Raw genomic sequence first — 27,687 nt, 5'->3', positions numbered from 1 at the left:
ATATTTCTACCAAAGCTACCAGTTCTGTGGTGTGATAACTTAAGTGCAATTTCCCTTTCTTCAAATCCAGTATTCCATGCAAGGACTAAACATATTGAGGTGGACTTTCACTACATTAGAGAACTTGTAACCAACAAAGTTCTGGAACTCAAGTATGTCTGTACATAGGATCAGACTGCATACATTTTTACCAAAGGATTATCTACTTCAAGACTTCAATTTCTTCAAAACAAGCTATCTATTGTGCCATTAATAGCTTGAGGGGGTATATTGATATATGTACACGTGTCTATGTACAGTCAGCAATGTTTGTTATTAGTTTGTTAAGTTTGTTAGTATTTAAAACAACTGAAGATTCCCTGTAACTGATTTATGCTTCTCTGTAAATATGGTCTATAAATACGAGTGATGTAACGAGTGAAATCAATCAATGACATAACAAATTCTTGATCCTCAATTCTCATTCATTAGTTCAACAGAGCTCGAACTCGAGACACTTGCGAAATACTTGCAATTCGCACTTTACATAGTTATGCTAACACTTATTTGGGATAATTATTTATGTTAGTATGTTGGATTATAATTACTCGACACATATTGATTGTATTTAATTATTTATAGTGTGCACACCTTGAAATAGTTGTTTGATAGTGGTTATTGTGGTATTAGTGAATTGTAGTTGCATTTTAGTATTTATTTATTTAGATGAGTTTAGCAAGTTATTTTGATCTTGATGTAAAATTTAGAGTCTATTTGTGCTTAATTATCTCTAGTTTGTTGGCGAAGTCAAACCTATACATAATACAAATTAAATCAAACTCTAGAGCCTATGATCGATTCAAATTTGTAGTCTAGAAGAATAGTAATCTAGACTCATTGAGCTACTTGAATACTCGATGAGTCGAGCTTGAGCACAAAATAAAGCTCGAACAAAATTTGAGCTCGACTCGAGAGATACACGAGCTGACCTTGAGCACCCTAGTACTCGACACAAGTAGCTCGATGACCAGCCCTAAATAAATTGCCACTTATTAATCATTAGTAGAGCCATTTTGGCTTTACATACATATACTGATATATATATATGTTGAGAAACAAAGAATGATAATAATTAACAATAATAATTCAAGAATCAGAACTTTGCACAATGACTAGGTAGGCCAGTCATGTGATCAACTTTGACAAGTTCCGTTGCATTGTTGCACGCGAGCACATCTTGTCCCAGCTTTGCTCCGGCAGCCTTAATACCTCTTAGAGAGAGTGCTTGGTTAAAGAGGTTTAAAGATGGAAGCCTTGAGGCAGGAGGAAGTTTCATACTAGGTAACAATCCTCGAAAGTCTTCTTTCAACAGTGGTACTTCAAAGTCTGACTTGTCATGCTTTACAACATTGTCCTTTGCACTAATATGTGCTCCAGGCTCCATGTGGTTTGTGGAGAAGCTCATTTGATTTGGGAAGTTTGGATATAAGCTAACATACCCTCTAAGGTACATCATGTCAATTAGAAACTTCTTCCATGAAGCTTGCCACCCATTTGTTCTAGACTTTGGTATTTGAACTGGGTTTTTCTTAGCATCTTCAGTAAACCTCATGTTCATGTAAACATAAAACTCTCTCCATTGCTTAGGGAAGAAAACTGCTCCCCAACTGCAAGGTAACTGGTGTAAGTAAGGTGTGTTTGGATGTATGCGCTTGAAGAATTCTGTTGCATTCCACTTGGGTCTCTCTTTGACTACTTCGACCAATCGAGGAGTATATAGAGAGATTGAGGACAACTCAGGGAGTGATACTTGTGGGTCGTAGTGGTAGGCTAAGAGTACATATTTGATCCACAGGTAGTAGTATGGAGAGACTTCAATGTCATCTTCAAGTAAAAGGCCAAAATCGTCGTCCGATGAAGGATACCAGCTCTCACTGACTGCACGAATGAGCCCTCCTTGGATAATTCTTCTTCGCAGAGTTTTGGGGCCATGCGGCCACTCAAATGAGTTCACAAGCTTTATTGTCTCTCCGTCAACTTTGCTGTCCATGTTGAAGCTGATCGGGATTTCATCTCCCAGATAGTAGGCATCACTGAGAGATTTTAGAAGCCTAGTGAGTGATGAAGCACGGTTTTGGGTGATGATGTTCACAGAGAGACGCATCTTGTTCCAGTCTGCACACAATAGAAACAAATGCTTTGTTAACTACTAAAAAAACAGAGAAAAGGGTGCTCTGAATCCTAAAACTATTCTGATTTTTTTTTCCTGCTACAATCAAGTTTTACCACTTTCAATCCATTGTGCACCGTCTGTGCTAGCTGATGAACACGATGATTCAGCTGAGCATTCTCAGTTTCTACAGGATGAGAGTTTGATTTCATTTGGAAAAAAACAACAGAAACGACTGTTGTAGTTAGAAATTTGAGGTTCTTACTTGGCAACGCCGTAGATCGTAGATCAGCCATCCAAAGAACCTTCGACACAGAAGATCTCGGTAAAAGAACTAGCTTCGAATGATTTAGGTTAGCCTCTGATGCCATTTGTAGTGCTTTTCTCACATTTGGATCAATATTGGACACAGTGATGACCACACTGGGGTTATGAATTCTGATTAAACCTTTCATGCTCGAGTAAACGCCTTGCAGGACAGGCACTTCTGAATCTGATACCTCCGAAGGTGAGCCAATTCCAAGATCAAAGATTTTAAATCTTCTCTCACGGCAAACCCCCATGGGCCAACTGAGAGCAGTCGCAGCTACTTCACAAGGACAGAACTTGCCTCCTGAAACGACAATGTACGCCTTCTTGCCAACTGTGGATCTGAATTTTTCGAGAAGGGGTGCAAGCACTTTCACTTCTTCAACGGAGTGGGCATAGAATAGTGCATCTATCTTCTGAGAATGCATTGCGGCCCACTGAGTGACATAACCTGTCGACAAGGCTCGCCACCATTGATCATCTCGAACTTGAACAATATCTTTGAAGATCACTGTGGTCTCAGATACATAGGCAAGCCTGTGCTCACTGTCGCCCCAAGTTTCCTTGTCTTTCGGGTTAACTGGAAGCACAAAAGAACCGGCATTTCTGTACTTCTGAAGCTGAAAGCTGCACAGTTGTGTAAGAAGTTTAGGCCATAAGATAATGATGTAGTATACTGGAATCTGGTATCAGGTGGATACTTATCTTCTATCCTACTAGAATACTGTTCTTATTCTTTTCTTTTAAAATCCTTGGATTTTTCAGTGGATATGCATGAAGTAAAGCTGGTTTTGAATTGGTCTCAGCAGCATGATCTTCATGAATATCCATGATAGTGTGATATAAATGTGTTTCTTTTGTTGCGTGAAACAGATCCCATCAATGAAAAATTAATAATAGGGCGAAACTTGACTCAATGTATAATTAACGCCATATAATTGGTTAAATTACAAGATTTTTCAGGTGGGACTCGATGAATTTATCAAGAGGGTGCTCTAGTCACCATTTATGCGGTCCAGCAACTATAGTGTTATCCAATTGTAAACATTTCTCATGGTTTATCCTGATACTTTATAACAAAGTGTTTAAGAAATCTTTATTGTGCTAATTTTTATATGATCATATACTGTACAGTGAGACTTCAATTGAACAACAAATTACATTTAACCCAAAACTGTGCAAATTTTAAACAAAACTACACAAGCAGACATGGTGGCATGCTGCCACGTACTGACTGATGGAGCAATCGTAATATGGGGGCATGGGGCACTTTAGGAACTAAGGAAAGGACTGTTTCTCTCAGACTTCAAAGAAGCCAAATCCATTTACAATCCCAAGTTTCCAGACACCTCGCCCTGAAGCTCTGGTCGACGCTGCCACTTGGCACACTTGGCACTCTTGGACGTCACCAGCAGGTAGGCTGGCCAGACCCTTGGAGGTTGTTCCAAGTGGTCTCAAGTTCGAGCTCATACATGGGGCGATTAAAGTAACAGTATGGAATTAGGAAAAATCAATCTTAAGACTCTAGGCAAAGATGATTAAGGCTTCATTAGCCTTCGATCTCTACATAATTTGACGTGATTAACACTCTTGAAAATTATATTTGATGCAGAATTTTGTGAAAATTAATGTTTTAACTGAAATGCTCATACAAGTATTATGATATGAATTCTGATTCAAGTTAAATATGTACCTCAGGTGCAGATCTTCGCCAGTCATGAAGGTGAAGGGTGTCTCTATGAAGAGTGTTTTGACAAGCTCAGCTGATAAAAACCATGAACTTGAAAGAAAATCAACCTGCACAATCCTGTCAATGGTAATATCATAGGCAGGGTCAGGCAAATAAAGTCCTGCTTCCTTTGATCGAAACTTTCTGTAACTTGGAAATGTGTAGTCCTTCTGTCTAAAGGGTAAGATCCTCCCTATACTGCCCAACACCGAATTCTTATACTTCTCAGTCCCTGCTACATGAGATAATATCTGGAGCATCTTCTTTCCAGGGATCATATCATCATCAAGGATGTATACGAGATCGGATTCTGTCTGCAGAGCCATTTGGAACCTCCCATAATACTTGAAATCATAGCTTGAACTCACGAAACTGATTCTTGAATTGTTGTAGCTCTCGACAATCCTCTTTAAGGAGAGCTCCTTTGGGCTCCCAAACGAGAGCACCCAGACATTGTGGAAGGGAAGGGTTTGATGGAGTAGGGAATTGAGCTGAGAACAGAGAGTTTTCCTTTTGAAATGGTTTAAAATCACTGTTACTTTCGGGATATTTGGGCCTCCTAGTTTCCACCTTGAGTTCATCGCCATCAGCTCAGAGAGTGTCTCTGTCCCAACAGATTTTCTCTGGAATCCCAACACCTCATCATACAACTCTCTTTTAAACTTGATCATCTGATCATCATTTGATTTCTTTTGCTGGAAATCAATTTGTTCATTCTCGCAGACTTCAGATGGCGTGATTGGTGGAAGCTCAGCCACAAGAAGGGAAGACGATTCTTGGTAGCGCCCTACCACATGCTGTGGACTGATGAACTGTTTCCAGTGTTGGGCAATCTTTGTAGCCCATGCAAAGTCTGGTTTGGTGCGTAAATCTACAGAGGGGCTCATGTAATAGAGAAGGAAAGTGGCATAGATAGCAAATGAGAATTGTAGACAGGTAAGGGCGGTCACAACGCGAGCTGAACCACTTTTGTGAGCTCTCATCTTGGCTTTTCCACCCACATAATCACTGATCATCCCTTCTAAGTACTCACCACTTCTCATATTTGGCGTCCGAACTAACCCCATCATATCATGAAATTAGCACAAAGAAATGAAGGTGATCTGCAAAAGACAGCAAGAGTTTCAATAAGAAACATAAAAACTTTGAAACTAACTAGACTTACAAACCAATCACATACATACAAGAACAAATCGATGAAACAGTTAATTAAGTCCTGCAAGACTAGAAAGTAAAAATAAAAATACAGTTGAGAGTGCAATGAGAACAGAATCTTACTTTCTTCAAAATTCAGACTTTTATGAAACAAGGAGATCACCAACACATGACACAGATTACTATAAACATGAGAGATACACGGTGAAGAGAAGTGTGTGAGAGCACAGAAAGTGTTTTGAGCACTATATACTAGAAGTTCTATAGGAAGAAGAGGTGTTGAAAATGAGGGTTTTTTAGAAACATGAGAGAAGAACGTTGCCCACAAGGGTTGAAGAGCAAGGGATCCTGTGACAAAGCATTATATATGAAAAGTTGAAGTGTATGTTCATGTAAAATGCTTCAAAGTTCACATGGGGTTAACACTTTGACACTTAAATTAACAATAGCTGCCCCTGCTGCGTTACCTTCACTACTTCTCATACATTTTTTCCCTCCCGAGTCCCAACACCATTTAAAAGCCGCTTTTCTTGCCGAATATAAGGGTAAACCACTAAACCCGTTTCCAAAACCACCCCACTTTAATTGCTTCTTTGACAAACTAGCTTATACCACATTTCTTTTTTATAAACCCCTCTAATTTCTTGTCTTACATTTTTCATGAAATTTAAACTATACCCATTGCACAAAATCATCAAGAAAAAAACAACAAAAAAGAAAGAAAGTCCACTGCACTGTAATATTGAACTACATTTAAACAGAACCGACAACTAGAGTTCATAATTTTCAACACAAAGTAAACTACTAAACACACGAATCAAAATTTCATATTAAAATTCCAAAATGATATTATAATCTTCATTTTAAAAATCAAAATCCCGGAAAGCGCAAATAACTTAAAATGTGAATCCCAACAAAAACACTCAAAGTGCAAAGCAAAAGAAATACAAGAAAACTAAGTCAGCTCTATCTGATTGATAGAAAAAATATTGCCTAGGAAAAAACCATTCCGCGTGACCAAAGCCTAAATCCTCTGCAACAGCAATGTACTAAGCTTCAATAATGGATCTCTGAAAAGACCAGCGTGAAGTTGCAGAGAAGGAAATTGAATTGAATAAGAGAAACAAAGTCTTTGGGAGATATTTAAAGGGATGAAAGTTTGACTTAGCTTCAATATGAATGTAGGTACGTATATGAAGAAGTATATCAGAGGTTTCTGCTGGTAATGCCTTGTAGCCAAACTTAGACAAGTTGTTTATACAGTGTGAATGAAACCCATAGCTTGTTGAAGAAGTGAGTATTCAAAACGGGCTTTGGTTGGTTACTGAAGAAATGAAAAGAAGAAAAATGAGCTCTCTCCTTTTAGTCAATGTTTTTACAGATGAGTTGCCATTAGAGTTGCAGAAATAAGAAAGACTAATCATTTTTTGAGGAAGGGGGTGTTAATAATCTTCTTATGGAAAAAAATATTTAGAATGTAGAAAAGAATCTCAACTGCTAATTAAAGAAAAACGTAGTAGGTGATCGAGTTTTTTTTTTTCAACAAAACTGCAATATAGTTTAGTGATTGTGGATAATATGGTAATTTGAGTAAGATCAGGGAAAGAATCATACAAGCTAACTTCCATTTTAAAAAGGCGCGGTTTATGAAGTAAATCACGGAAACTATCACACCATAAGAATCGTTGTAACTTGTGAGCGAAGTTTGGCGCGCAGACATTAGAATCAGGCAGCTGTGAGTCTAGGGCCACTTTTTGAACGGATCAATATATACGTCTACAAAAAACAATAACAAATATTTTGGACTAATTAGAGGAAATGACATGGATGCATCTTTGATAGCACGAAAAAACTGCTAGGATACTGAATGACTGAAGATGCTCTACACATCTTATTAAAAAAAAAAAGAAGAAGAAAAGAAATAGATGCTCTAAACAAGTTAGTAAGTTTTGAAATCTACATAAATGGTCAACTGCTAAGTAGGTGACTAACACGCATGATGTACACATAAACTAAATGTATCTACAAATATATTAACAATATCACCTTCATTTTGAGTTTTTAGATAATGCCTGTATTAGTATGTTGTTTTTAATTAAAACTAAAAGGAAATTGGCTTATTATTATATTATCAGTTAGAAAGCATCAAAACTAAAAAAAATAGTCAATTGATCTTATTTATCAACTTTTTCAATTCCCTAGTTCCCTTGTTGGCATGGTCAAATTTGTTGGACCACCAGAGATCCAACTATCCAAGTTGCCATGGTAAGTTGGCAGCAAAGACTCGATGGACTAAGATTAAATAGTCCGAGTGGCAACCACGTACATAAGGAATGAGCATGCCATTTTCTTCATTTTTCTCATTCTTATTGCACCATCTACAGAGACAAGAGAGATGGCTCTAGTACTCTAGTTTTAAATGGCCTAACTATAGATTTAAGTCAAACTATACAAAGTCTAAGGAGTCCATGTGCATTTTAGTTGCATTAATTTGCAACTTCCAACATCCATGCTCACGAAGCATCATATTAGATAGTTGCCCATTAGATTCTTTTGTTGGAGTAATACCTAAAAAAGGGTGTCGAGGCAGTGCACATGGGATAAGAATTTAGATCCTGCTTCCAGGAGGGCAATGAAAGGGGCGTTTCAAAAAAAAAAAAAGGGGCGTTTCAAATAGAATATATTACACGCAAGGCAATTCTTTAGGGCCAAATCAGTGACGGACTCCAAATTCGAAAGGTCTCTATTACACATGAGGCAAATCTTTAGGGCCAAATCAGTAACGGGCTCCAAATTCAAAATGTCTCTAAAATTTTGAGATCGAACTCAATAATAAGGGTTTGGGCCTGTCCCAGCTCATTGACAGCCCTTAAATTTGTTGACCTCTAACATCTGCTCCGTTGTTGATTCTGTGCCACTTTTTGTTAGTACATCATAAATTTTGAAGCTTTTAGCAGTTTGTTAGTACATCATAAATTTGCTGATGATCTTGGTCCTCCTTTGGGAACTCCATTAGAGCTTCATCCTGTTTTCCCTTACTCCCCTTATTTGGTTCCTTGTCATGTTGTGGTAGACTGGTAGCTTGTTTCCTCAGTTGAAACCTCCACCATTTTTTCTTTCTTTGATGGCACACATCGTTTTTAGTGTAATTCACTATTTCACTCTGCATTTATCAATATAGTGCCTCTCCCCGTTGCAATGGTTGTAGTACTAGGAAGTTTTTCCTTTAATCATAGAAGCTGAAAATACAAGAGAAATTGTTCACCACCTTGAGAAATTTTCACAGAGAACTCATCCAAAGAGTTTCCTATCCAACTTTTCTCAATAAAACTGTTGAATTCTATGTTAATGGTGATGTTAGGAGAGTTGTAACATTGATATATTAGAGAAATCAAAAATAAGAATAGAGAAGACTAGAGATTGATTAGGGTTGGAGTTTAGAGTCTAAGAGAGAGTTTGTTCTCTATCCAGAGTTACATATTTATACTAACCTAAAATATGATAATAGCAACTACTAGATATGGATGTCCACACTTATAGAAATATGGGACTTTCCATATTGGACATATACTAATACTAACATATTCTAATACTCCCCCTCAAGCTGTAATTACGCAAACTATGCAAATTACAACTTGGATTACAAAAAAACAAAAGATAATAATACTGCTCCTCCTTTTGCATAGAACTGTCTTTAGTTGAAGAACTCGAACAACTATTGAAACGTTCTGGAGGTGAAACTATCGGTGTAGGCAATGGTCTAACCTGAATATTGAAGGTGTACCACAGTCACAAACTGAAATCATAACACCGGTTTAGTGGCACGCTGCTTGGCTACTACTTACTCCATTCGCTGTTATGGCTGTCATAATATAAAATGAAAACAATAACACTGACTTGATGTGCGCTTCTTGGCTGCTACTATCAATGCCACTGTTAATGTTAACAAAATACTATTATGGGTACTCCTGAAACATACTTGCAGTTGAGGCTTGACTGCTACCTGAAACATACATGCAGTTGAGGCTTGACTGCTACCTGAATACTGAAGACTGAATAGTGGAGATATCATATTGAAGACCGAATAGTGGATATGTCTTGTCATGAAGAGTTCGTCAAGGCTTGCTGGAATATGGAGACATGAGTACTCTTCCTCATATGTCTCCATATTCTCCTTCCCTCATATACTACTGAATGTCTTCATATCTCCCTATTCCCCCTCTCAAGTTGGAATATACAAGTCTGTTGAAACATACAAAGGCTTGTGTATTCCGACTTGAACTTGAAACTGAGAAAACTAAATACCAACTTATACAACCAACCAATGCCCACTTCAAAAAACTATACCTCATACTCCAATTCACAAAAAAAAATTCTAACAGAACATGCATCAAACAATACTCACTATAGAGGATAAAGGGTGGGTCGCACCTTTTTATGACTACGAACTTCGGGAACAGTGGAAGATGTAAAGAATAATTCCTCGTGAGATAGAGGTCATGTGCCCCTATAATACTTCAAACAAACAACTTGATCATGTTCTAAAAACTGAGACAGAAGATGGCATTAATACCAACTGCGCGGAAGCTAGAAACCCAAACATCCATAATGGCATACAAACAATAATACCTCTCCAATCCTAGATGAGAATGCAAACTACCTTCCAAAGGCTTGATACTTCAAAAATCTCGAAAACTTATGTGTGGAGGCATAAGCGCGTGCGCGCCTTCATCAAGGCCAAAGACTCCGGGATACAGAGAGATTGTGCCCTTCTTATCAATACTAAGACAGAGAGATTGCGGAAGACGTAGATTGCAGAAGCGAAACAATACTAAGAAACCAATACTGAGAAACTTCGGATCTCTCTCCTAGCATTCTTCAAACAAACTTTAAACACTAACAGAATCTTTAAAACTTACTTTAACATGACGATGAATAGTACCGTGAACAGTATCGGTGAATAGTACCCGTGAACAATACCGTGAACAGTAACTCGCCAGAGAAAAAAATTGAAACTTGAATTGAGATATAAAAACTTCTTCTTGTGAGAAATCCTTCTTCTTCTTGAAACTTGACTTGAATACTATACTGAAAAACTTAAATAAACTTGATTTTGTTTCTTGGTGAGGGATTCCTCTCCTAGCATACCACTGAACCTCGCTCTGATACCATGTTGAATTCTATGTTAATGGTGATGCTAGGAGAGTTGTAACATTGATATATTAGAGAAACCAAGAATAAGAACAAAGAAGACTAGAGATTGATTAGGGTTGGAGTTTAGAGTCTGAGAGAGAGTTTGTTCTCTATCCAGAGTTACATATTTATACTAATCTAAAATATGATAATAGCAACTACTAGATATGGATGTCCACACTTATAGAAATATGGGACTTTCCATATTGAACATATACTAATACTAACATATTCTAATAAAAACTATTCTTGAAGGTCGTCTAAAAGTAACCCCGGCCATCCCCATTCGAAACATTTCCCATTAAAGCTATATGGAAATATCATGAAATCTTCTACTAAAACGCATTGAACGTATCTGACAAAAAAAATCAGATTAGAACGACGCATTGCCCATCCCTCAAAAATTCATGAATCAATTACCATGATCTCTGATCGAACATCCTGGAAAAGGAACAGACCCGTATAGTCACTAACAGGTTGCCTTTTGTTATTATTCACTCTAAAAAGGCTTCCAGTATCTCACTGTCCTCGAACCAAGACCTCCAAGTTGGGGTCGCACTCCAACCATCTAACCACTAAGTTGGGTTCAATATTTTTGTGTTAGGTTGGAAAAAAAAAACAGATAAATCAATAAATAATTACATGAGGATAGTGTGGGGGAGTAATATTCACATCCAATGAATACCACACACGTGTCCAACATATGCAGAACTAACAACCGACCTCGTATCCTCGTCCTCAGAGCTCGCTTCATAGTGACTCGACTCAGGCAAGCAACCTATTCAACTCACGCCCAGAGTGATATCACCACCAACTGATCTCCCCTACTCGATCTACGAGCTTGCTTCAAAGTGACTTGAGTCGAGTAGACGATCTCACCAAGAAGTGACCTCCATAGCGCTCCCCCTTCTCGCTCCACAATGGCTCGTAACGTAAGCTTTTATTGAAACCATTGAGACCGAAGCTTCATGCACGCAGCTCATGGATTCTTCATAATTCACCATTATGGCTCTTAAGTGACCTGAAGACTTGGATCTAACCTGAAGCGGGAGAGCATGAGGTGCGGGCATCTTACCTATATAAAGATGATGAGGAACTACATCTCACCTGATTCAAGTTGCCCCCCCCCCCTCCCAGAGAGAGAACTTAATACGTAGGTAGTTTGTCCATACGAACTCGGTCAATTCAATCTAATCATCCCAATCCCTTGATCAAGCCTACATTTGTAAGGATCACCAAAAACATCATTTACATTGGCGCCGTCTGTGGCTCGATTTCTTGAGTTCACAACCATTCCACAAGAAAAACTTTCAAACAACTCTCAAGCCCACGAAACATGGAAAGCCTCCAAGATCAAATGAAGAACATGGCCGCTCAGATGGGAGCCATGAACGACAGCATCAACCTCCTACGATAGGAAAACACCGCACTCAAAAATCAGGTGGCAGCCCAGAATCCAAACGGAGCCACCGCTGAGGATGACATTAACGAAGTGAACCAGCAAATTGACCAGAGTGCTATGAAGAAGGACGCCACTCAGATCATCCAAAAGATGCTGAAAACCTATCGAGCATCCCCATTCACCCCGGAGATACTCAGTAAACCCTCCCCACACGATTTCATACAACTGTGCTTCGCAATGTATGATGACAGTTCATGCCCTGGCCAACACATAGCTTGCTACATCTAGAGCCTCGCACTCTATAATGTTGATAATAGGAAAAACGATAGTTTTACCCACGAATAAGTAATTAAACTCAAATGTAAGTAAAACTAAATGACTTTTTACTCTAATGTATCAAAGTTTTCTACTCTCGTTATCAATGCAATATTTGGAGCAGAGAATTCGTTCCACTCCTAGTTCGTTTAGATACGAAGTTTCCTAGTTCATGTATTCTAACAAAACGATGAGAGTAATGGATTTGAATTTAACTACGATGGTGAATTAACTAATCAAGAGGTTATAAATCAAATGACGACAATTCAATACTAGAATGACAATATGAGAAGGAATTAGGGGAATTTGATTTCACCTTGAGTCAACTTAATAAACTAACATAGAATTGTTGTAATCCAAATTGCAATATTTTCACATATCAATTGGGTCTTTCTAATCCCTAATTGTTCATGGTAATCTCTACTAACTAACAATCACCATATAAAGCAATCAAACCCATTCTCATGGTGAACTAATTACTTTCTAGAATAGAATAGATTATTACAACCATTTCTATGCTAATACAATCAAGTTTTCATCAAGGCTTCCTCAAACCCCTCTAATGGAGGTTTTAGCCTTGATTCATTAAACTATCATTTTTAGAACAAGAACAATAAGAACAAGACATTATTTAATGAATAACAATTACTTTATTAATCTAATGGAAAGAGTCTAAGAATTAAACTGAATTAAAACTGAATTTATGAATGAAATTAAGACAAAACTAAAACTAACTAAGTACTGAATTAGAAACTAAGTATTTTATAATTAACTAAGTCTTTATTATAAAACTAATTCTGATTCTCCAAACTAAAAAACTTGTTCTAAAACTAATTATTTGGATATAAAACTAAATTACTTAAAAGTTAAGTCCTAGTCATCTTTATATAGAAGAGGCTAGATCCACAATTTCGTGCATGGGCTTAGGAGCAATATTTTGGGCCAGAAAATCGAGCCCAAAACCTCATTACTTCAGTCCACAAAGGGGTTTTCAGTTGGAAATAATTTCAACAGCCTTTTCATCCACTTATGCTCCTCTGATTGGGTCAATGCTTGGACCATTAGAAATATCTTTTCGAGCCGATCGTTTTGACGTATGGTAGGTCTAATTCCGAGGTCTGAGTCCAAAGATACGGCCTTCGGAAGTTCTGCTGACTTTTATGTTTTTCTGCCCGCGATGACTTTGGATTTTCAGCTTTGATCGGGATTTAAAAATGCTTTTTCTCCTTGAATTTTAGTCTTTAATCATAGAACTTCTTAGCAACCAACATTTGCTCCTTTATCTCGCAAAAGGGACGCCTTTCTTCACATATTCGACTCCAATGTCTGAAATACACAAAAGCATGATAACAGTACTAACTCTTACTTATTAATCACATAATTGGTCTAAAAGTAATATTGTTAAAGGGTTAAAACTACAGTTTTGGGTTCTTATCAAACCACCCCCACACAACATTTTGCTTGTCCTCAATCAAATATGAGAAATTAGAATAAGTGACCAAAAATGGAGTTTTAACTAATCTCGTTTCGCCGAGTGCGATTGCATTGACCATATGCAACAAGGCCTTAAACCACTAGGAATTCCCTAGTGGACAAGTTAGAGCCTCGTGAGAGTTTTTCAGTGAAGGTACTCACAAACTTTATCTATACTACAACGACTAAGAAATAAAACTATTGTTTCCTTACTTCTTCTCACATATCTATCCATCTCACTAGCAATGAATACAGAATAATCAAGTCAAAACCTAAGCTAATATATGCATATTAATCAATCATCTACGAATAAACATATATACAATGAGCTATGCTATGAAATACAGTAACAAGTCCGTTTCTGAAACTTTGGAATAGCGTCCTTAAATAGGTCCTCACATAAATGTCAAGACAAAAACACTTTGATTTTTCCACACAAGTTTCACTACTCCAGTGTGCAGTGGGCACACTTTACTTTACAATATCAAAGACACACAAGGAAGCCGAAGTCGATCAAACACATCTGCCACTTACTATCACACTAACCTATTCCTAATTGAGCTATAGGTTTTTATTAGGTGTTGCGGGGATTAGGTGATGGTTTAAGAATGAAGAAAATGGATATTCAAAAAGAACTAGTCTGAGATAATAGAGTCTTCATATTATGTATTTTAGAGAAAACCTTGTTCTTACTTTGCTTCTATACTTTGTTTCCATCCTTAGCCATTTTTTTTTCTTTTTCTTTTGGCTTTTGACTCTTTTGATTCTGTTTTTGGAGTTATAACTTTTTATTTTATTTTTTTATTTTGGATGGAAACTTTCTTTTCTTTTCTTATTTGAAGCAGCTAACAAATTCTTGGTTTCAAAGGTCTTTCTCTGTATTCTTCATTTCATCTCTATTCTCAAACTCATTCAAAGATGGGTAGGCTGATTTTTATTTTTATTTTGTTTTGTAAAAGGGTAAAGGATTTGCGGTTTATGAAAGGCTAAAGAAAGGCTCAGAGGGGCGACTAGCAGAAAATAATTTCATATAGGTTTGAATTTCTGGCTATATTTATCCAAAGAAGGCCTAAATTATCGCTTAGGATATGGTATAATGATCAAGCAAGTGGACGTGTGATTTCTCTATTCGGAATATACTTCTCCCTTGTGTCATTTTTCAAATATTTCACTCATATAAGGCTTTAGGCTATATTCTCAGAGGATTTATAGAATAAGTATACTAGCCTAGATTTCAGAAACTTACTGCCAATACAAACATAGATGCTCATGCAATATATTTATACAAAGATGCGATATTACCTACATATTAACCTAAGTTTCTAAAGACTATTCTAATGCAAAAACTAATGTGAAACTTCTAAATTATTAAGAACATAGAGAAAGAAACAACACCCATATTCCTAAGTGCATAGCATAAACTTTTTATTTTTATTTTTAAAATTTTTTTACTAGAAAAAACAAGTGCATATTGTACATATTTATATCCTAACAGGTGCCTTAAATTACACATGTTTCTATGCCACCCCCAAACAAAAAAGCATGCTTTGTCCTCAAAGTATAGACATAAGTAGGGTAGGAAAATACCATAGAAATGTGTGAAATTTTGGAACATCTACAAAACAAAGTTAAAACATACTAATATAGATAAATAAAAACAGACGCAACTCTATATGAGTTCCACCCGTTATGGAGTTAACAAGAAGTAAATTGCTTGGGACATAAGCAAACACGAACAAAAATAAATTTTACCTCCTATCCAACATTTAGGCGTCATCATCCTTGTCTACATATATAGAAGTGAGGTTCTTTTGTGTCCTGCCACACCATGATAATTTGCCAAGCCTTTCTCCATGTATCATCAACCCGTGCTAGCCTGTTAAGTCTTACTCGGTCTGATCGGGTGTAAGGAGCAACCCATTGAGGTTGTACCCTCCATCTCGGCCAAGCCATAACACGAAACGAACAAACAATGCGGTTGGTGGGTCTCATAATTTCAACCCCATCCTATTCATGTAGCGGGTACAGAAATCAGGGAAAAAATAGCACATGATATGACAAACCAAAACAGTCATAGAAGGTACTTATGCCTCATACTATGGCCTCTAGCTAGATTAGCCACTAAAACCTTGGGAATGTCATATAGGAAATATCTCTCAGCTAAAGCAAGGAAAACGTCACCAGCGGTACTATGAGCAGAAGTAAACTGCAAATCCCTTAAAATATTCATCATAATGAAGAACATGGTAAGGCTTACGTTCAGGGATAGGCTACCTAGGGCTATGTTCTGCTGCCCTCGGTCCATTACACGAAAAACTCCTCCCCCATAGGTCTCGTGAAAGTACTCATCATTATAAAGGTATGCATTATTAGTTAGATATCCCCATGAGTTTGTAGGAACATGCATAGGCAGTCCCACAACAAAAGCAACCAAAAACTTACTGAATTCCATTGTTGTATCATTAACTACGACAAAGAACCTTTGTTCTCCATTTGGGTGACAAAAGAACTTTGAATTATTATAGAAATATTCAGTAAGTTGAGGTGAATACCAGTAGATGTGTCCATTTTGACTGCACGATTCTATCACGGAACCATCCTCCAAGGTGTTACTTTGGAACATATGTTCAAAAGACTGCTCCGGTATGATATGAGGTGATGTCATCACAACAATTATACTCTAGAAATGCTGCAAACAACCTAAGAAAAACTCACAAAGAATCAGAAATTTAAGTGGCCACGAAGGTCAAGGCGCGGGGTGTGCTTAAAATTGGCCTGTGAAGGGCGCAGGGTGCGCTCCTATCTTGCTCGAGGTCTAGGCGCTACAGCGCAGGGTGCGCTCCGTATACCTTGAGTGCTATGAAGTGAAAAACTAAGAGAAAAGTTAGAAGTGAAAGGTGAGAGTGCAGGTGAGAGGTGTGGTTTGTAAGTATAGAGTGAATCAAGTATTTATAGAGGTTTAGTTTCTAAAACCAACATCCACAAGTAACCAAAATTGTTAAGGCAGGATGATGGAAACAGAAATTTCTAAAACAAAACGGAAACAAGTTAGGTGCATATTCCAAATATAAACCAATAGCTTTTTGGTTGAATTTAAAATAGCAACTTCCTAATTCTATTCATTGAAATTCCATTACCACAACAATATATAATCTTAACCACACCAATATTGGCAACATTCTCAACAACTCATATTTTCACAGTTTGCAAAATTTAACTTCTAAAACGGTGGATAAGATAAAAGCAATGCAAAATAATAGTAATACCACCCCAAAACAATTCAGGAAGGTGGGATTCATGGAAATATTATCGCATGCTTGGACAAAAACCAAATTAAATTAAAATTTCAACTAACAATCAAATATTCAAAACAATTACATAATCCAAATCTAACTAATAAACTAAACAACTCGAAATAAAATTATACTGAAAACAGGGAAATTTCCTAAATACATCATAACTAGACTACGAGCCACGAGACGAGGATGGTTCCGAGTCATCAGTCTTGCATCGACGACGCTCATGCCTTTCAGACTCGTTAGAAGTAGAACTTTGATAGGGTGGCAAGCATTGTAGCACTTCCACTTGGAGCTTTTGCTAACTCTCTAGATATGTGTTCATGGATTCCTCGCGCTCCTTACCACGCTGAACTAGGTTCTCCATGGTAGTCATGAGCTCCTCATAATTCTGATGGAGGCTAACTTGCCTAGTCCGGATGTCTTCACAAATGGTGTTAATAGAACGCTGGCCACGATGAATCAATGCCATGCATTCTATATCAGAGGTAGCCTTCTCCAAGGAATCGACTTCAAACAGGAATCTCATCATCATCTTCCAAACATCTTTGTATCTTCCTACGGATACATCATCAACTGCAACATGCAATCAACATAATCCGTTCAGTTTTTGGTTTCTCACCAAAAGACAACATCATCTTAGTAATCAAAACAGGAAAGGGTGCGGTACTCACTCCAACTCTTCTAATCATAGTTAACAAGAAGTCGATGATGCAAAAATCAAACCTCTTTTGCTGTAATACCCAGAGTACGTGCTGATAGTTCAGACTGATGTCACTGAACTTCTCTTTCCCAATGACATTCTTACCATCCCACTGAGCTATAGCTAGCTGGTTGGTTCTCAGAGATGATTGTTGGACGCAATGCGATTTCGCATTGTACTGTCCTTCCAACACAGTCTCTCTCATCAACGCCTCTACCCCCCCCCCCCATACTGGGATTCCTGCACGGTGGCTACAAGGTGGCGGTTTGGCTCAATTGCAAGAACATGAGTCAACATTGATGCACTCACTTCTCTCTTCGCACCATTCACCTTCACAAAAATCTTACTACCCTCGATTTCCCGCTTCTTGTAAAAATTCAAAACCAAATCCGAATGGTAAAAATCATCCTCTGTATACCACAACTTTTGCCAATTCATATGTTTCATCTCGTTAATGGAAAAACGGCCCAAAATGGTCCGATTTGAAAACTTATTCTGGGAGGATTTTGCATTTTTAGGCTATTGATGTTAAAAATCGAAAGTGGGTTTAGGGTAAGGCGGAGGAGAGGTATTGAAACAAGAAATCGAACTTTGGTTTGAGTGGTTGTTTGATTTGAGCGATTTTTTTTTTTTTTTTTTTTTTTAAATTTTTGTGCAAACTGTTGGAGGTGGAAGTGAAAAAGGTGAACTGGATGGGGCGAAATTGGGGTGGGTGTTGTTTGAACTAGAGTTATGAGAATCGGTGGGTTTTTATTTTTATTTTTATTTTATTTTATTTTTGGTTTGTTAATGGAGGTTGATGGAGGCGGAATGGAGAAGAAGAACGCGATGCGTTTTTGGCTAATTCTGTGGACTCACGTGCAAGGCACGTGACTACGAGATTTTGGGCCCAAGCCCAAATAATTTCGGAAAATGCCCATTCGCCTATATCGCGCAAACTTAAAACTGAAATTCTCGACCCGTTACCGGTCCGATTTTTGCGAATGAGCTATGAAAACGATCAGCAGAGAATTTCCAATCCAATGATCCATAAAACACTATATTCTAACCGAGGTTGATATATAAAAATATAGAAAATGCCTCAAAGTGCGTGCATGACATAAGTTATGCGAACAAATGAAATCTAAATTCATAGATAATGTCAACCCGAATCAAAATATGATTAAATGGCATAAGCAACAAATATGGAAAATTGAGCAATCAAAGATGGAAAGACTAACACCACACCCCCAAACAAATTTTTGACAACGAATTTTTAAAATTTGTTTTAAAACGTGGGTCTTTTAAAGTCATATTCCCGAGACTTCCTAAATTACTATTTTTATGGTTTTAATATTTTTTTTTTTACTTTTTATGAATACAGATTAATATAAGGAAAAACAATAAGGCAATAAGGACATAATTCACACTATAGAGAAACATGACTCAAAAACCGAGAAAACATGCAAGAGTGGAAAATGTGAATTATGCTAAACGTGGACTTAGGATCCGGTACTTATAACTACACACTCTATAGGAAGGGCCCGGTTACCTGAATGGTGTACTTACCAATATATGGAAGAGTGGAATGGAGTACACCGAAGAATAAAATGAGTTGTTTATAGTCAGATACTCGAGACTTTAACAAATAACACTACAAGAAAAAAATGCTTTATATCACTATTAAAAATAGTCACAAAAAGTCTTTTGTCACTGTTTTTTTTCCCCAAAACCGTGACGGAGTTAGAGTCATTTATTTTTTTCCCAAAACCGCCACAAATATTTGTTCCAGACTAGCCTCTCTCTACTATAAAAAACAATAACAACTGCTGAAAAACCGTCACAACAAATCATATCATTTGTGACGGTTTTAAATAAATGGTTATGCATTCATCATTTTTAACGGTCATAAAACCATAAAAAAACGGTAACAACTGCTCAAAAACTGTCACAACAAATCATATCAGTTGTGATGGTTTTAAATAAACTGTTATGTATTCATCCTTTTTAACGGTCATAAAAAGTACCATTAGTCATGACAGTTTGGGTTAAACCGTGATATGTATATATTGCTTTTTTTTATTCAAAAATTGTTTTTTTTATTCAAAAAAGAAAAAAAAAACGTGAATATATATAAAAACCCTCAAAATTGGGGACCTGCAATAAACTACACACATGAATAAACTACATATCTGAATATGATCTATTAAATTTTAAGTAACACTCATATATATTGCTAATTTCATTGAAACATTCCAATCCCATTGGATAACCAATATATATTTGTATTTAATCATAAAACATAATGAAGTAAATAACACATTTCCAATCTAATTCATATAAATATAATTAGCCTAATCCAAATCCAAATGAAAAAATAACCTAATCTCGTCAAAGTCGATCACCCACATATATGTCTTCAGCTTTATGGTTCATCTTCATCTTGAGGATAGTTCATAATACATTCTTTGATGAACATAACAAAATCCATTCGAACTTTATTTATCTCCTTGTCGGTGAAAACCTTTTTATGGCTAAGATTTTTTAGCTGGAATATAAGAAACAACAAGTTTAATATTTTGCAAAATAGAGAAAAAAAGAAGTAAAAAACACAGTTGCTAAAGATATCAAACATAAATTAAGTTAAAATGTGAGAGGTATTTTATTTACTTTCAATGGCAAAGGAGAAGGATCGCTCATTATGTCTCGCATAAAGCGCATTGCATGAATACCACATTGTTTAGCATCTGGTTGCCTAGGGCCCTGCAAAAATATGAAATTGAATTAAGGGGCAAATTGCTTATTAGGGGCAAAACTATCTTTTCACAACAAATTAGGAAAAAACACAATTGGAAGCTAGGGTTTCACAGGAAACAGTAAGAACACAAGCAGATATTAGGAAAGATAGCGAAGAGATATGGAAGAAGAAAAGTACATGGGTTGAGTGTCTTGGGCGAAACATGGTTGGTAAGAATTCATTATCATACATACCACTCATGTTGTAGTTCCACATCTATTTCCTATAAAAAAAAACACAAAAAACAAAATATTACACTACAAAAAAAAGGCCTTGATATTCGAAGATTAAGATCAGGTTTGAAGACTTACTCTATTAATCCTCTTTTGTTGACTACACAAGGATAAAGTGCAACTCCCACTATATTCCAATTAATCTCACTCGATGCTCTGTGATTCCCATTTCTAGCCCGGTCTTTCCTCGCATTCGCAAACCTCCTTCATAGATCATACAAAATATAAAAAACCCATGTTCTTAATTAGGCTTTACAAGTAAAATTAATATAATCAAGACCAAGTCTAAACCTAAACTAAATTTACAATTAGATCAAACTTTTCTATCCCAAGTCATAAATTTACAATCAATGACCAAGAAATAAAAATATACATCAAACTAAACTAACAAGAGACCACAATGAAATAATGACTAGAAATATAACATGCAAGTCTAAAATTAGAATCAACATATAACAGAGATACCACATCTGAGTGAACGAATGCTAAGCAACATAATTCACAAGGAATATAATCTTTCCTAGTACTGCAACTATTGTTACTAGAACTTTGGACCCGTGTTGCAAAATAAAAATGATCTATTACATAAACTTAGATTACATTGTAGAGCAAATTTGAAAAACTCGCATTTCGGCATGATACAAGCATTATATGATAGAGGGAGACACCCACCACTCAGCAGTCACAAGATAGGAAATGTAATGGAATTGACTAAACTTTTCACACCTTATCACATATATATCAAGCATATCCCACTACACACGTTACAGATGAGAAAATAAAATATAAAATACTTGAGGATGTAATAGAATTCAAAACATAAATTAAATGCAAAGAAAAAGAAAAGTTGAATACTTGAATCATTTGTCGACGTCGATGCAGCCAAATCCAGCAGAAAAATTGACCTAAAGAAACACAGAGATAGGAATTAGATGCCCAACAGTATACGAGAATAACCAAAAGTTGATCAATTAACTACAATCAAAATTCAATAATTATAGACTTAAAAACAGAGATTGAACCAACCTGAGAAAATATTAAATACTAAAATCCAACAGTTATATAGGCCAATTTAATTAAGACAGGAGGATTATAAAATGTGAAATCAAATGAATGCTTTAAAGAATTACATTAAACAAGTGAAGGAACCTCTGCCATGTCAGCCGTATTCAAGTTTTCCTTTTTATGTGGGCTACGTGCCTGTTGCTCATCCTTGAGAGCTTTGGATTAATGCTCATCCTGCACAGATGTAACTGATTTGTACCAAAATGATAACTAGTGTTGTACGTTATAAGAATATGCATTGAATGATTATCACCACATTATATTACTTTATTTAGATTAAACACTTCTTGGGAGTTACTTAACTCAAATTGAATTTGGAGACTCAATCAAAGTTATGTGAAACAAGGAACAATCTTTCACATAAAAGAAGAGCCCTTAAGGAGCTCTCACTTTAAGGAGGCAGCAGGAGGCATCATATAGTGTTCTGTTGCAAAATGCAAGACAAAGACATAATGAAATGCAAGACAATGACATCATGTTTTATATGATGAAAAGCGATGGTATGCAGACCAACTAGAAGAAACAATTATAAGAAAGAATAATAGGTATAGCACAGAAAATGGCAGTGAAGTCTACTAATGAGGTTGAGAAAATTCTTCAATGGAGACTTTTAGAATAAGACTGAACAATGGTCTAGCAACTTTCAGAGAGAAAGTCAGAGAGCGAAAGAAGTCTATGTTATAGAAAGGCAAGCCTAACAATTGCATACCTAAATCAAAAGATCATATAGACGAACTAGCCCCTCAAGCCTTACGCCTTTAGCTGCCCTGTCATCAAGATGGTAAACTTGATTATTAGGACAAAAGGAAATTATTCAATGAATATGAGGAGAAAAGACTATATTCCTCTAAGATGACAAGATACATCACACCCGCTATTCATGAGGACGCCTAAAAAACTAAAAAAATGGCTCCCAGTTCTATGTAAGCCCCATTATAATAGATGCTTATATCCTATTGGTAGGATGTAATGATGTATGTGTTATGTACTTACGTGAAAAATGAACATACCAAGAACATGGTGACCAAGAGCCTAAATCAGTTACACAGTCTAAGAAGATGGCAGCTTCCAACACCTTGTTCTGAGCAGACACCAGATGCAACAACACTATAATATGAGTTTTTGAATACCAAACAAATAGCAAAGTGGATCAGAATAGTGTGAAGTGTAATAAACCAATAGAAACTAGTACAAATACTTATTAGAAGTTCATCACTTATCGATATACAGAATAGGGGGAAGGGAAGGCGGAGCTGGATTCATAAAATAGACGATCCGACCAAATTGTCCTTAATGCAATGGGACATACCAAAAGCAGATGCAAGGTTATCATGCTCCTCAGGACAAAGGCATTAGGTTTGTTGAAATCTAGGTCCCTACTACGAAGACAGACATGCACTAGTTGCAATTGGTACTATTACAACATACCTCGCTGTGTCAAATAATTGTAATGGGATGACAATCAAGTGGGAGGAGGGAGAGGGATTCCCATGCTCATGTGTGCAAACATCTAGAAAATATTTTACAAACATAAGACTTGGGTAGTCTAAATGCAAAGGCCCGTGTCTTCACTTTATTTCCTTGGTATCTAAGAAGACCACAACAGCTGGCCCACTTCATAACAAGAGGAACATCAAATTGAGTCATCATAAAAATTACGCCACTTGGCAGATATGAACTGACGAACAACAGTTCCACAGCTGAAGTCATGGATTTTAAACATAGTTGTTCATCCCAAAGGACGGTGATTCCTCTCTTTCTCTTTAGACCCTCGACTCAGATGTCATCTTCCAAATGTTGGAACACCGTAGCCATTTGTTTTATGATCTCATTGAATAACAAATTGACATTTAGTTATTTAGAAAGAATATACATTTTTTTTTAACTTAAAGCAAAAAGATATGGGTTTTTTTTTCGCCAACACATGCTATTGGAATCTCATACATTTGGGATAAGAATTATTCATGTTTTGTTGAAATGCAAGGAAGACCATTACATACCAAAGGGAGTGTTAGTTCACTGTTACCATTAAGGCACAATCTTCCAGAACCCACTGCACCCTCACCCTAACCTCTAACACTGCCAAGTCCTCCAATTGCAAAAACTTGGTATGGAGCCATGTCCCCAACAATTGAACCACCTGTCAGGCTGTAAAAAGGAAAGGTAAGAGAAATGCCAAATAAATGGAGACAAAAAGTGGATTCCCTGATCATCTTCTCAACAAGCTACAAAAATATTACCTCATCAAAAAAATTATTGCAGGCCCGAGTCTAACACCCTTTGATGCAACAAATTTGAATATGTTGAAAATTAGCCACTTAGATAGAACATGAATCCCTTGTTCTATTTGAAGTCCCAACTGGAACATAACTAAGGAAACATAAAACCCATTATAGAAGTTATCTAATTTTAAAGTGGGAAAACAAAATTGATTTGAGAGTGATGAAACTATTATATTACTTAAGTGAAACTGTGATCATTGGCTTTTGCATAACGTGACTCCTGCTTCAATATCACCATACTATCATGGGTACCTCCGCTGCACAATATTTATTTAGAAGCATCAGAAAAAATTTGTTATGTATACCTGATAAATTTATGGAAGAACTTTCTTGACTTTGAAAAACTATTTATGTTCTGTAAACTCTTAAACTGCAAAGGTTTTTGTTTTGGGAGTTAACATTGTGCATTATTCTTCACGTGCAAATATATTGAGGCAACCATTTATTTTTACAACCCATTTAAATAACACAATCATTAATTGTTAGTAAAATACATATAGGCAATACTCTATCCACATCGCATCTGCATATGGATGGTAGAAAATAGAATGAGTGCGCATCCACACAAAACACAATAGATGAAACATTATAAGATGATTAGTGGTATGACTAATAATAAAAAAAAAGCTTTGAAGAGTTGGTTTGGGCAGGTATTAGGGAGAACAATTTCAAGACAAGTGTGGAATGCTCCAGTTGAGAATTTTAGAAGGCACCAGGAGCAAAACAAAAAGACGAACAACTACGCATGTCCTTCCAGAAGATTAATCATCTAGATAGTCTACCAACATTTGCTTTAAGTTGCTAAAATGTACTAGTTGGGTAAGACAGACTTGAGAGACAGCTAATGCTGATAAGTGATAACATTATTAGATTCACTCACTTCCGTCTCTATCAAATAACCAAGGGAATAATGAATTACCTGCATGTGATCACTGGAAAGCCATCTACGTCTCGTCTAATTGACCGACCTCGATAATTTTATCGGGCGAACATGCTAATAATAAACACAAATGTAGTTAATTCAATACTGACGCTACATCAAACAAATAAAGCTGAAGCTAGTAAGACCACAAAAAGATCAAGATCAAAGAAATGCCTATCTTCAAAATATAAAACTCTACTTCAAGAACAAAAGTTTAGTACATAATTCAAAACCAAAAGTGATAAGATTCAAAACCTACAATTTTGTTAACTAAATTAACTATTAACTTGAAATCAAAGTGACAAATTTACAGATTTGCTATAAAATCAAAGGGAACGAAGACAACAAGAGCAGATTTCCCACCCTTGTCATTGATTCACACAGTACAACATGAGAACATTAATATAAATGAAAATCTTTCATATAAAGATGCAAAATTTAGCAATGGTTGACAGATTATACTAGTATTCATGAACATACACCCTAATAATCATATGTCTAGACAAACCCAAAGGCTAATTAATTCATTTTTTTTGAAAGATAGAAACACTTGAAACTATAAATGAAAGAAGATTCACTAAACAAAACATTACCTTGGACAAGAAAGAAGCTTTCTTGAGTAGATTGAGCAATTGATGGTGTAAATCGAACTCCTTAGCCAAAATCCTAACTGTTACAAAGGAGGAAGAAGAGAAGATTAAGAAAATGAAGGAGAAGATAAAGGAGAAGATGACGACTTACCTCGATGGCAACACTAGCAAAGAAAGCGGGCAAAGAAGAATGAGCAAATTTTCTCTGCGGCTTAACCCTTCACTGTTGTCTTTTGTTATTGGAAGGGATAAGAGATGAGTGCGAGAATGAAAACAATTCCCCCTAAAGTTTTCACTCATTTTCAGTTGTTCTAAAGTTTTCTTTTATTTTATTTTTTACAATAGGTCACACTTATTAATCCGTCACATAATATTGGGTAAATGTTAGTAAATAAAGCAAGTATTTACCTACAAAATATGTATCGGTTGGTAAGATTTCTGACGAAAAATATGTGTAACGAACATTGTAACGGATGAATAAGTGTTAGTAATCAATTTTACTAGATGTTGCAAATTCATTGATACGGTGTAGTGGAGAGAGTTGTGAGAAATTGTTTTAGGTTGAGAATAAGTGAAGAGAGAGTCGCAAAGTGTTTTTTTTTTCTTGTTTCTGTACTTAGAGAGTTTGAATGAAGCGGGAGACAGCGAGAGTTGAAAGTGAACGTGAGTGTGTCATGTTTCGAATTAGTTGTTTTTTAGTGGAGTTGTGGGCGCGCTGGACCAAAAATTAGTTGCGTCAAATAATGGGTCCAACGGTCCCTTAAGGGTCGGATAATACATAACTATTTTAGTGAAATAGTCACAAATAGTTCTTCACACATATACACCTTCTTTAGAAAAAAACCATTTGTGACCGTTTTGAAAATGCACGTCACCTAAAACTTTTTAAAACTGTCACAAAAACCTTTTTTTGCCATTTGTGACCGTTTCGAACAGAACAGTCACAAAAAGCCTTTTTCCTACTAGTGTAACTAGATATATATATACATATTCTGCAGTTTGCCATATATCAACAACCGAAATAGTTGTGGATCTTGCCATAAATAATTATCAGATAAAACACATCCAAACACCCTCAAGCACCATGATTTCCCATGATGTGGCATAACGGAAATGAGAGAGAATACTGATGAATATATAATCTAACCTAGCATGCAAAGTTTTCTTGTCTTTCCAACGAAAGGGTGGGCAAGTGAATGATTGTGAGAAAATGGATGGTTGTGGAAGATATGGTGGATATGGATGAATTGTAGAAGTAAGAAATGGACGAATTGAGAGAGTGGGTTTATCATAAAATTTATTGGTGGAGTGGGTTGGTATAATCATACAACTGAAAATGAAAGTATCAGGTGGCTCTGTAGGTAGTAATTTTGTACTAGGAGAACTTAGAAAATTATGAAGCATAGGAGAAATAATAGGGTCAAGTGCAAACTCAAGGTTCCTTTGAAAAGGTGGAGGGCAGGGAACCTTAATGGAAGGTGAATGCGTGATAGAGTAATGTGAGGTGGGTGAATGGTGCTTAGCTAGAGCTCCCAGGTTTATGTCATCAGAAGTTTTTAGATATGCAAGACATTCTTTAATAGGTGGGTTAGAAAAATCACTGGGATAATGGGTGAAATATTCTTCTTCTGTCATGGCGTCAATGTTGGAATTTCCAAAAGAAAGAAATTGGTTCATTTGATTATCAGGAAACGTGTTGTCGAAATAATCTTGAGCTAAGCTCTCTATCATACTAACCTCTCCATCGACAGTCATATTTGGGAACTGTTGCATCGTTTTAAAAACATTTATCTCAATAGAAAAATGGCCAAAGGACAAGGACATTGAACCATTGCGGCAGTTTATGAACGTGTTAGCAGTAGCCAAGAAGGCACACCCTAAAATGATAGGAATAGAGTCATTAGCGACTTTTGTGTCGAGGATCACGAAGTCAGCTGGGTAATACAAATCCTGAACCTTAACAAGCACGTTTTCCACCACACCCTTCGGATACTTAATAGATCGATCAGCTAATTGCAATGTCATTTTAGTAGGTTGCATCTCCTGTAGACGTATTTGTTTATATAAATAATAAGGGAGTAAGTTAACACTCGCC

The 27,687-nt window shown here is 36.4% G+C and overlaps 1 protein-coding gene and 1 long non-coding RNA gene across 9 annotated transcripts; both read right to left on the bottom strand.

Annotated features, from left to right (window-relative positions):
* Positions 1 to 1,003: 1,003 nt before the first annotated feature.
* LOC147487623 (glycosyltransferase family protein 2) lies at positions 1,004 to 6,804 on the bottom strand. Of its 3 annotated transcripts, none has more exons than XM_086573249.1 (4): positions 6,336 to 6,804; positions 4,152 to 5,290; positions 2,415 to 3,085; positions 1,004 to 2,154 (listed from the first exon to the last, which is right to left on the bottom strand). In XM_086573249.1, exons 2-4 carry the CDS (start codon positions 5,255 to 5,257, stop codon positions 1,133 to 1,135), a joined length of 2,799 nt encoding a protein of 932 aa, XP_086429375.1. In that variant the 5' UTR covers positions 5,258 to 5,290; positions 6,336 to 6,804; the 3' UTR covers positions 1,004 to 1,132. The 3 variants fall into 3 exon arrangements, with proteins under 3 accessions (XP_086429375.1, XP_086429376.1, XP_086429374.1); XM_086573250.1 differs by having other exon boundaries at positions 6,348 to 6,804; XM_086573248.1 differs by lacking the exon at positions 6,336 to 6,804 and adding an exon at positions 5,466 to 5,803.
* A 13,116-nt stretch (positions 6,805 to 19,920) lies between these two features.
* On the bottom strand, positions 19,921 to 25,762 carry LOC147487622 (uncharacterized). Of its 6 annotated transcripts, XR_015201371.1 has the most exons (13): positions 25,744 to 25,762; positions 25,596 to 25,672; positions 25,000 to 25,074; positions 24,259 to 24,337; positions 24,039 to 24,168; positions 23,799 to 23,946; positions 22,792 to 22,879; positions 22,508 to 22,565; positions 21,589 to 21,638; positions 20,812 to 20,937; positions 20,639 to 20,723; positions 20,374 to 20,466; positions 19,921 to 20,251 (listed from the first exon to the last, which is right to left on the bottom strand). It is a non-coding gene; the product is annotated as an uncharacterized LOC147487622 (long non-coding RNA). The 6 variants fall into 6 exon arrangements; XR_015201368.1 differs by having other exon boundaries at positions 20,812 to 21,638; XR_015201370.1 differs by having other exon boundaries at positions 20,812 to 21,638; positions 22,508 to 22,560.
* Positions 25,763 to 27,687: the final 1,925 nt, after the last annotated feature.

The sequence above is a fragment of the Coptis chinensis genome, chromosome 7 (assembly GCF_015680905.1).
Source record: "Coptis chinensis isolate HL-2020 chromosome 7, ASM1568090v1, whole genome shotgun sequence".
NCBI lineage: Eukaryota > Viridiplantae > Streptophyta > Magnoliopsida > Ranunculales > Ranunculaceae > Coptis > Coptis chinensis.
Note: the sequence above shows the minus strand (reverse complement) of the source record. Positions and strands in the feature narration are given on the sequence as shown.

Bases quoted from the DNA above. Each gene is read 5' to 3' on its own strand.
- LOC147487623 (XM_086573249.1), bottom strand. From the start codon at position 5,257: ATGATGGGGTTAGTTCGGACGCCAAATATGAGAAGTGGTGAGTACTTA. The intron at 3,086-4,151 runs GTACATATTTAA...ACAACTGTGCAG, and splicing joins GGCGAAGATCTGCACCTGAG to CTTTCAGCTTCAGAAGTACA. The intron at 2,155-2,414 runs GTAAGAACCTCA...TATTGTGTGCAG, and splicing joins ACGATCTACGGCGTTGCCAA to ACTGGAACAAGATGCGTCTC.